This window comes from Lactuca virosa, chromosome 8 (genome assembly GCF_052849685.1).
Source record: "Lactuca virosa cultivar CGN04683 chromosome 8, Lactuca_virosa_CGN04683_v6, whole genome shotgun sequence".
NCBI classification, from domain to species: domain Eukaryota; kingdom Viridiplantae; phylum Streptophyta; class Magnoliopsida; order Asterales; family Asteraceae; genus Lactuca; species Lactuca virosa.
The window spans coordinates 285,673,425-285,683,898 of record NC_136433.1 but is presented as its reverse complement, the minus strand read 5'-3'; the positions used below and the strand labels follow the sequence as shown (position 1 = coordinate 285,683,898).

General features: G+C 35.6%; 1 protein-coding gene across 1 annotated transcript; it reads left to right on the top strand.

Annotated features, from left to right (window-relative positions):
* Positions 1-4,691: 4,691 nt before the first annotated feature.
* Positions 4,692-7,021, top strand: LOC145128616 (Tetratricopeptide repeat (TPR)-like superfamily protein). The gene has a single exon (XM_079063434.1). The coding sequence runs from the start codon at positions 4,769-4,771 to the stop codon at positions 6,851-6,853; it is 2,085 nt and encodes a 694-aa protein (XP_078919560.1). The 5' UTR covers positions 4,692-4,768; the 3' UTR covers positions 6,854-7,021.
* Positions 7,022-10,474: the final 3,453 nt, after the last annotated feature.

The window sequence follows — 10,474 nt, the reverse complement described above, 5'->3', positions numbered from 1 at the left end:
TGAGGAGTTCTAGGGAGCATGATCACGAAATTAAGGTGGTAAGAAGAGTGAATAAGTTTAAAAAAAGAAAATATGTTACTTAGGTTTGTGAGATCTTACCACTAGAGTGTAACTTGAAGTGATTTTTGGATGAAAAACTTCCTTGGAATGCTCTAAATCTCGAAAATTCTTGATGAAAGGGGAGAGATGCTCTTGAAAGTGTATTTGGAGAGAGTTTGATATTGTGTGTGTGTGTGTTTCTTGCTCTTGGCCGAAAGAATAAGAAGAGAGGGGAGAGAGAGGTGAAGATGTGATGGATGCTTAGAAGTATGAGATTTATGGTTTGCTTAATGGTTAATTTGCATGGAAAACCACCATGCAATTGTGTTGTGTAAATTGCAAATTAACCCTCTCTTCTTTTTTTTAACACATAAATGTACACACACACACACACACACATATATATATATATATATATATATATATATATATATATATATATATATATATATATTTACATTGGGCCGAGATTTTTGGGCTAAGAGGGATAAGAATGAGATAGTTTGGGCCCATTCTAAGCTTAATTCGAATTTATGGAACCCAATAATGATTTTCGGCCCATTGGGCTCTTGTGAGTGTTCACGGCCCAATATGGTATAACGGAATGGGTTTATGGCCCATTAGGGCTAATTAATTCATTTATGGCCCAACAAGGCCCAATAGAGGTAAACCAATCCATTTTAGGCCCATTATGGCCCAACATGTTAAGTTTTATGAATGTGGGTCCATTTAGAGCCCATTTAAGGGTTCTAAACCCAAGATACTCAAATTGAGTGCTTATGGGTCCATTAGGCCCAATAAGAAATCCTAGTCCATAATGAACTTGAATCGGGATTTTTAGGGTTTTAATTTATCATTGACTATTTGCATAGAGTTTTGAACCACAATTATGGATCTTGACTAAGTTTGTTGTCATAGAATGAACATAGTGCATATCATCAAGTTAGGATTACAAGGATTATCATAGTTAATGTTTACATGATCACAGAATTCCCTGGCTAAAATGCCAGTTGTGACAAGGTATAAGGTTGATTAAATATGGAGCAACCCTTAAAATTAGGGTTTAGTGACTAGGCTAGTATGCCCGACGTACCACACATACGCCCAACGTACTAGCAAGACATCAACGATCCTGCATCACTCGAGTACGCTGCGCGTACCCTCAAGTACGCCCAGTGTACGGCTAAAACGCGAAGCTTTTACCACAAGGGACCAATTATGCAACTTTGATAAAGTTAAGAGCTAGAAATGATAATACTTGGAAATCAGATGTTACAATGCATATTCAATTCATGCCATACTCCAAACTAGGTCAAAATGGGAGAAATGGGGCAAAAACCTCATGCATGACATCCAATCATCATAGAAGTCTAGATCATAACCATACAATAAACTTGGGACTTCATCGATCTATAAAGTTGCAAAATTTACCAAGATGGATCACTAAAATCTCATTAACATGAATAACTAGACTCAAAACCAAGATCTAATATGGAATAACAATAAAGGTGATGGGTTGAAGGACTTACAAAGGTCCAAAATATGCACAAAAGTTGAAGATGAGCTAGCTTGGTGATTCCTTGCTCTACAAGATCTTCCTTCTCCTTCTAAAGACCACAAATCACCAAAAATGAGTTCCAAATAATCACAAGAGGCTAGGGTTTGCTTGAGGGTTCTTTTAGGGCAATGGGGGCTGAGGGTGGATGAAACCCTAGCCCTTATATCCTTTTTATATAGGGCCCAAAGCATGAAACCCAGGGTTTTTTGCAGAGAGCGGTGCCATGTCGTGGTCATTAGATTACTACGTCGTGGTGAGGCTACACTACCACACGGTGGTACTTAAAACACCACGTTGTGGTAAGGTCAAAATCCCCAATTTCACATTGAACTCATAAAAAGGATTTTAAAGAATAATACCTGAGAATCTGGATGTTACAATCTACTTCATCTTCATGATGTATTTGCGGTGGGTAAAACTGTTGATTAGTGTCTAAGTCCATAACTATTTTGGTATGTATTTGACCCGATGGTGCATGCTCCTTTTGAGTTGCCTTCACCAAAGCAACTTGATAGGATGAATTATGGAGAGAGAGGATTAATTATGATTTATTAATATATTATGAGAATAATATATTAAAGGAGAAATCATATTGTTTAATTAATATTAGTCAATAATTAATTAAGAATTAATTTTGTGGCTAAAAGACATTAATTAAATAAAGGGGACTAGAACTGTCAATTGTGTGATAGTTGAATATTGGGCTAATGGACTCCATATTAGAGGAGTGGACGAATTCTATGGGGAAACCCATTATAAATCGTCCAAGGCCTCTAAAGGAGGAGTCCATGGATTGCTTAGGGCCTAAGCAGTCAAATTAGGGTTTCCTTGTTAGATAACCCTAATAGTCTCACTATTTAAGCACCCCTAGGGCACCAAAAACGTGGCTATCTTATTCCTTAGGGTTTCTAGACGTTTTTGAGTGTCTCTCCTCTTCTCCTTCTTCATCCTCTTGCTCTTGGTGTTTGTGAGCCATTAGAGGAGTGACATTTGTGACTCTAAGCTTTTAGAAGTCAATTACAAGAAGGAATTGAGATTGTTATTGCTATATAACAATCAAGGTAATATCTAAACCCTTATTCTTATGTTTATATTGATTATCACATGCTAGATCTAGGGTTTATAGCTTTGGATGATTATTGCATGTTCATTAGACAAACTAGATCCAAAGCTTTAGGGTTTGCATGTACACCATAAGAATGATGTAGTGCTCAAAACCCATCAAAAACCACAGAATCGAGTGGAAACACTACCACTCCCGGTCCCTTGGTACCACCGTCACTTTCCTCCATCCTTCGACCATCATCCCTGCACCATCTATCCCACTAGGCCTGGTAATCGTGTCGTGTTCGGGTTGGCGTGTCGCGGGTTGGCGGGTCACGAGTTGGCGGGTTTGGAACATAAACCCATATATGACCCGCCAACCCATTTATTTATACGGGTTCACAGGTTGGCGGGTTCGTGGGTCAGATTTGGGTTAGTGGGTCAGATTCCATAAATAAAATTGACAATTAAACATGAATAAATTCTTGATGGTTGATGCAAACATATCCGAATTTTAGACATTTATGTCTTAAACATCCAAATGAAAATTAAAAACATTCATAGAACCATGTTACATACTTAGTCTTATAGGTTACGACTTACGACCTTAGGCCATCCACCACGAGTCAAAATGTCAAAACAGTCAAATGGTCTATCAATCTATTGTATATATTATATAATACTTATTAAATATTAATACTTGATACATAAATACATTTAAAGATAAAATAATTTTTTTTTATTAAGAATATAAACGGGTTGGCGGGTCAACCCATTTATTTTTTTGAGAAACCCATATATGACCCGTTTAATAAACGGGTTGGCGGGTTGAAATACTCAACTCAAACCCATTTATTTCGTGTCGTGTCACGGGTCATGTCGCAGGTCGTGTCGAGAATTGTCAGCCCTATATCCCACCACCATTGTCTAACCTACTATTAATCTAGAGCCTAAAATGACTTAAAATGCCACTACATATTTTCCACCCCATTTCCTCATGTTCTTCATCAGGGTTCACCGTCGACATCTTCATCTCCGATCATCATCATCACTTTTGTAGTTGCATCCAATTAAACAAAAAGAGGAAACAGATGCATCTGAGTGTGTGTATTTTATTTATCAATCCAGAAATTGCACCCCAAGAAATCACAAGGATCATGCCCTAGAAATAGAAACAGAAACCACATCACTCAAATTAAATCAGAAACCTACAATTAAACAAGAACTTACAATCAAATCAATCGATATAGAACATAAAGTGACATTTCCCCATCTAACCCTCTCTCTATCACCCAAATCGGGCCGATGATATACGTGTTGATTCAAACACTGAACACTGATTTTTGCTTTGTTCATGTCTTAAGATGAAATGCGACAAAGATGAGGTACTGAGGTGGGTGGTGATTGTTCATGAAGACTATGACAATGAAAATGATGAAAACAATGTGTGAGGAAGACGAAGGGGATGGAGATGAATGGTAGGGTGAGGGTGATTTTTTTTATTTAATTAAAACAAATTGCAGTTAAATAAAAAAGTAAAATATATTAATAAGAATATAAAAATTATTTTATATGATTTGGGACCAATCACACATTATAAAAATCATATTCATAAAAAAAATAAAAATTAGTAAGAATTAAAGTTGTGACTTTTAATAATTTTGTCTTTTATTCATTTACTAGTTGTAAGACCCGTATGTTATACGGGTTGGATAAAACAAAAAAATTAAATATAAAAGGTTAAACAAAAATTTGTTTAGATTTGAAATTTAAAATTTAAAATTTGAATTTAAAAGGAAACATATTAAATACTATATGAGTAGTAAATTGTAATTTATTGGTTATTTTTAATCAAGGAAATTATTAATTGAGGTGTAAATATGATGTGTTAATTAAGAAAAAATTAAAAAAATGAGAAAATGACAAATGGTAAAAACATTTATTCAAAAATACCAAAAAATAACATGTGTCCAAGTTAACGAGAGATTGACATTTATTAGGGAGGATGTGATTGAATAAACCTTTCAGATATGGTTATCTATAAAACACCGCTTTCGTCCACCATTAAAGATCCCCATAGTTTAAACCTTGAGATCGGGGGGGCGTGCTCCCCATTCGTAGATACGAATGGATGCTACAAAGTTAATACCTCTCATAAGAAATGTCGCTGAATCAAAATCAATTAAACATGCCAAACTCGTTCACCAAAAAGTAATCACCTCCGGCCAACAGAAGAACATTGCAATATGCAAAAACCTCATTAGTCTCTTCTTCTCTTGCCAATTATTCCAATCTGCTAGGCTAGTTTTTCAATCTATTGAAAACCCTGCAGATATCACATTATGGAACAGTTTAATTTCAAATTACACAAAGAATTTCATGTTCGATGAAGCTCTTCAAGTCTTCGAAAAGCTCATGCATTTCACTCTCTTGAAACCTGATAGTTACACATACCCAAGTGTATTAAAGGCCTGTAGTGGACTGGGGTTTGCGAACTTCGGTAGAACGATCCATACGCATTTGGTTAAAAACGGGTTTGTGGCTGATGTTGTTGTTACTAGTTCTTTGCTTGGTATGTATGCAAAATGTGGTATGTTTCGGTTAGCAGTCCAAGTGTTCGATGAAATGCCTGAGAGAGATGTCGCTTGTTGGAATACCGTGATCTCTTGTTATCATCGTGATGGGCAGTATGAGAAAGCATTGGACTTGTTTAAAAAGATGAAAAATGATCATGGGTATGAACCTGATTCTGTATCATTCACAACAGCAATATCCGCTTGTTCTAAGCTTTTGAATCTTGAAACAGGTAAGGAGATTCATACGGAAGCCATGAGAAACGGTTTTGGATCCGATGCTTTCGTTCAAGCTGCTCTGATCGATATGTATGGTAAATGTGGTTCTTTAGATATGGCTCTACAAGTTTTCAACCAAATCCCTTTCAAGAATCTGGTTTCTTGGAACTCCATGATTGCAGGATATAGCTTAAAAGGTGATAGCAAATCTTGCATTCAACTTCTATGGAAGATGATCATACAACAAACTAAACCAAATTCAACAACTCTAAGCAGTTCACTAATCGCTTGTTCCAAATCCTCAAACTTAAAACATGGTAAGTTCATCCATGGCTACATAACACGAAACAACATAAACCCCGATACCTTTATTCACACCTCACTTGTTGACATGTACTTCAAATGTAACAACACTCAATCAGCTGAATCCATCTTCAAGAAAATGGCAAAAACAAATGTAGTAGAATGGAACTCAATGATTTCCGGATACGTATCCGTAGGCTTGTATCTTCAAGCTCTTGACATCTATAAAGACATGAATACAACCCAAGTGAAACCCGATGTGATCACATTTACAAGCATATTAGCAGCATGTACACAGCTTGGATCACTAGAAATCGGTAAGGATATTCATAAGTCTATCATTTCACACGACTTTGAATCAAATGAAATGGTTATGGGAGCTGTTCTTGATATGTATGCTAAATGTGGAGAAGTGGAAATAGCTCAACAAGTTTTTAGTCGATTACCTGAGAGAGATCTTGTTTCTTGGACTACTATGATAACAGCTTATGGGGCACATGGGCAAGCTTTTAAATCACTAAAACTCTTCCAAGATATGAAGAAAATGAATATAAAACCAGATAGAGTTGTGTTTTTAGCAGTGATTTCGGCTTGTAGCCATGGAGGATTAATTGATAAGGGGTGTTATTACTTCAACCAAATGGTTAATGATTATGGGATTCAACCAAAAGTTGCAGATTACTCATGCCTAATGGATCTTCTTTGTCGTGGTGGAAGAGTACATGATGCTTATGCTATTCTACAAAAGACTGAAAGCATTAGAGAGGATGTTGAACTTTTGAGCACATTGTTTTCAGCATGTAAGTTACATGGGGAGATAGAATTGGGTGAGAAAATTGCGGGTTTGCTTATTGATAAAGATCCTGATGATCCATCAACGTATACTGTGTTAGCTAACATGTATGCTTCAACCAAGAAATGGGATAAGGCAAGAAAAGTGAGGATGAAGATGAAAGAGCTTGGATTGAGAAAGAATCCTGGGTGTGCTTGGATTGAAGTTGATAAAAAGATTGAAGCTTTTTTGGTGGAAGACAAATCGATCCCTCAAGGAGGAAAGGTGTATGAATGTTTATCTGTTCTTGTTGGTCATATGAACATGGATGAAGTTTTGTTTTAGAGTAATATATCAAAAGATGTAAAGCTTAAGTAGCTAGTTACCAAAATTAACCATTAGTTATAAATTCAACCCAATTGTCAAGTGATAGATATAAGGGTTCTGAAAGAGAATTTTGAGTTTGTATGACTTACAACACTCCTTATATCCAAAATATACCTGATTATGTCATCCTCTCATAATTATTTACTTATTTTGCAATGATATTGTCATATATGATTTTCCCAAGATTATGCTTTACAATTTAGGTAATGTGACTAACCCCTAGTCGCTAGTTGACTAGCCAATTAGCACCTAGCGACTTTTGAAACATTGGCACTTAGGGTCTCTAAAATGAGGAATTTCCGTTCACTTTTTACTCTTCTGCCCAACTATAACCTTAGCAACTGGTACAACACTTAGTTGGCATTGTTGTTTGGGCGTACACATGGTGCATAGTTGACCGGTGACAAAACAAAACAATGTTGTTTTGACAAATTCTAAGTTTTAATATTCCCCCACCCCAAAAATAACTCATTAAACTATTACCAAGTTTATAAGATGTTGTCATTGTGACGATTGAAGAATGGTGAAGTGACAAATAAAAGTTATGCATGACATCGCGATTAACAACAAATGAAAGATTTAAGTTTATGTTTAGGGTATGTCAAGTTAAATTTCTTTCAGCTTTTTCATGTTTGTGGTTTTTGTAACCTAATCAATGACATCGACATCTTCGTCTTATGTTTATTGTTGACCGTAGACGTAAACTACAAGGGGGCGGGGGTTGCATCAAATCTAATTTCTTTTCACAATGAACTTTTTGCAACTTCCGGTAACATCATTGTTTTTGCTGCGGACTATGATGATATAGTTAGTTGGGATTTTATTCAAAAACTTGTTTCTAAAACACAAGATTAACAACAAAAGACTTTAAAATTCGAACAACATAAACTAGTTTTATACCCACTAAAGGATCTACTTGTAAAGATTGGATAGAAAACAACAACCATAGAGGGGTTAAAAGATTAACAACCTTTGTAGTCATTTGAGTCCTCAACGAGAGGCTTGAATGTTAATGAAGACGACAAAGATCCAAAGTAGAATCTCTCTACATGTATCCACCAACAAGTCACCCAACCACTATTAGATACTAGTTCTTCACTTGTATGTAGTTGTTCTTAAACCTCAAAAACTTATACTAAACTAGTTTTTAGATAAGAAGCAACTAGAACACCCAAAACTACACAACCGATTTGCTAGAGAAAGGAGAGGGGAGCTTAAGGAGCTCTCGACTTTTGTATGAAAAAGAAAGGAAGGATTAAACTAGCTTTGGTGTTCTCTCTTTCTTATATACTTACACATGCAAATGAAAGCCCATGCTTTCATTAATTGACTTCATGACTTGCAAGTAATCTACGATATGTAAGAGTAAGTTAAAAGCAATCAACTAACCCATATCTTGACTAGATATGGACACCCATCAAGAGAGAGAAAGAGATGGAGTGCCTAGCCTTTCTTTTTATTAATTTAATGCTAGTGGTCTTCCATAAGTCTAAAATATTGTGCACAACTTATTAATTTAATGTACACAACACTAGCAACAACGAGAATTGTTGATCTTAATACAATTTCCCCTCTTCTCTGGGACACTCAACCTTGTCATGCTCTAAGTGACCCTTTTTGTAATGATCATTCTGATCATATCCGAAACATTTGGGTACAATCACAAAAAAAAAAAAAAAAACACTTGCAACTTCACATATAAGCTACAACGGCTACAACTCTTTTATTCTTCTGAGCGAGAATCAAATAAGTTGAACTTACTCGCCAAAGGTGGTTCTTGAACCTGCATTTGTTCTTTCGTCCACCAATGAACCTTCTAACTCTTGAGTTACAAAATCAACTTTTATTGGAGACTTCTGCTCCTTAAATTTCATGACTACAGTCGGTTACTACATCGAACGAGGTTCTCAGAACCGATCAACTCATTTATGCAGATCTATATTACTCGGACTCGATTCTTCATGACATACTAGAGTCTGAACCAAAATAATTTTCCTAGTCATCACCATAACGCAAGTAATGATGAAAACAGACAAAACAAACTCAACTACCAGTGCCATATTAATCTTGTGACTATTCCTGATCTAAGTATGGATCATATGCTTCCGGTAGTACAACCCTTTACTACCTTCCACACATACGCATACTTGTCCCAATAATTGTGTCGCAGTTCCCAAGTCACCATAAAAGAAAATTTCATAAAGAAAATCACAAAAATGTATGTGCCCAAATGAGCACATGCAATAAAACTTTCCTAGACTCCACTAGGATCTCCTTCACACGTATGCCTGATCTAGCATATTCTAACTCTGTGCTCCTTTATTTTAGCATCAATAATAAACATCAAAGAGCTTTAGGAACGCCTCTACTAGAATATTATCTTAACAACAACATGTTATTCTCCTCTACTTGATCGTATTCAAATAATAAGTCATCTATGATAGAATATAGCCGTATTTTTTCATCAATATTTGTTTGGTGGCATAATTGCACATAATCACCAAAAATACTATACTCACTTATCAACACTTCTAATTTTTACAAAAATCCTCTAAGGCTTATATGATAGGGATTCATAAAGCCTTGATCGTGTAATAAACAACAATTCTACATCCAAATTCTTTGTATAGATTTCTTCCAGTGTCCAGTTAGCATGACAAATTACATATGAATTTACTCTGGTGCAATGGAGACAAACGCTCTCTAACTACTTTTACTATCTTCTGAATCATGCAAGTCAACATGCATATCGTTCTATATCTTCACTTCATTATCAATTACTTTATAGGAGTCAATTCTAAAAAGCCTGCTTCTCTGTCGCATGTCTTTCTCATCTACTTCAAAGGAGTCAATCCTAAGAAGTCTGCATTTCAACACATTCCATTATCTTCAACTTGGTCCTTTGTCATTCCTCACACCAATATCCTTCATCATGCAAGAATTTGGATGTATTTCTACTCCTGTTAAGTACTCTAACTTACTAAATAAGTAAGTTACTAAGCATTTCGCCAAACAACGACTATTTTCACCATCCCAATCTTGTATGTAAAAGTCGAATTAACATATTAAAGAACTCTCGTAAAGATGTGATAGAAGTAAAATCACTCGATATTATTAAATACTAGGTCAGAGCATCTTGTATAAGGTACATATTATCACTTAACACATCACTCGAACTGCACACTATATCACATCGATAGACAAAGTCTCGGCCTAATGAGTCTAAAAACTCTACTAGCCTTTCCTTTCATCTTTATCGAATTCTTATGAATTCTTTATAACTTCAACTTTGATATCGTCGAAGTATTCATCACAATCTTCAGTTCTTATTCTGAATTCGTAAGCAATCACTGCTTCAATCTGGTCGGCAATGGAAACACCAAGCGGTGGGACGACTTCATGGATCACGCTAAAGTTCTATCATTTCGCCATTTGAAAATGTACTTTACATGTACAATACTCCTCCAAACGTACTATTGTTCCATCAAACACACTCTAAAGCATGATACTACTCTATAAGTATTATTTACGAAGTTATCGATGTTAACTATTGTAAGTCTTCTTATTCCATAGAAAATT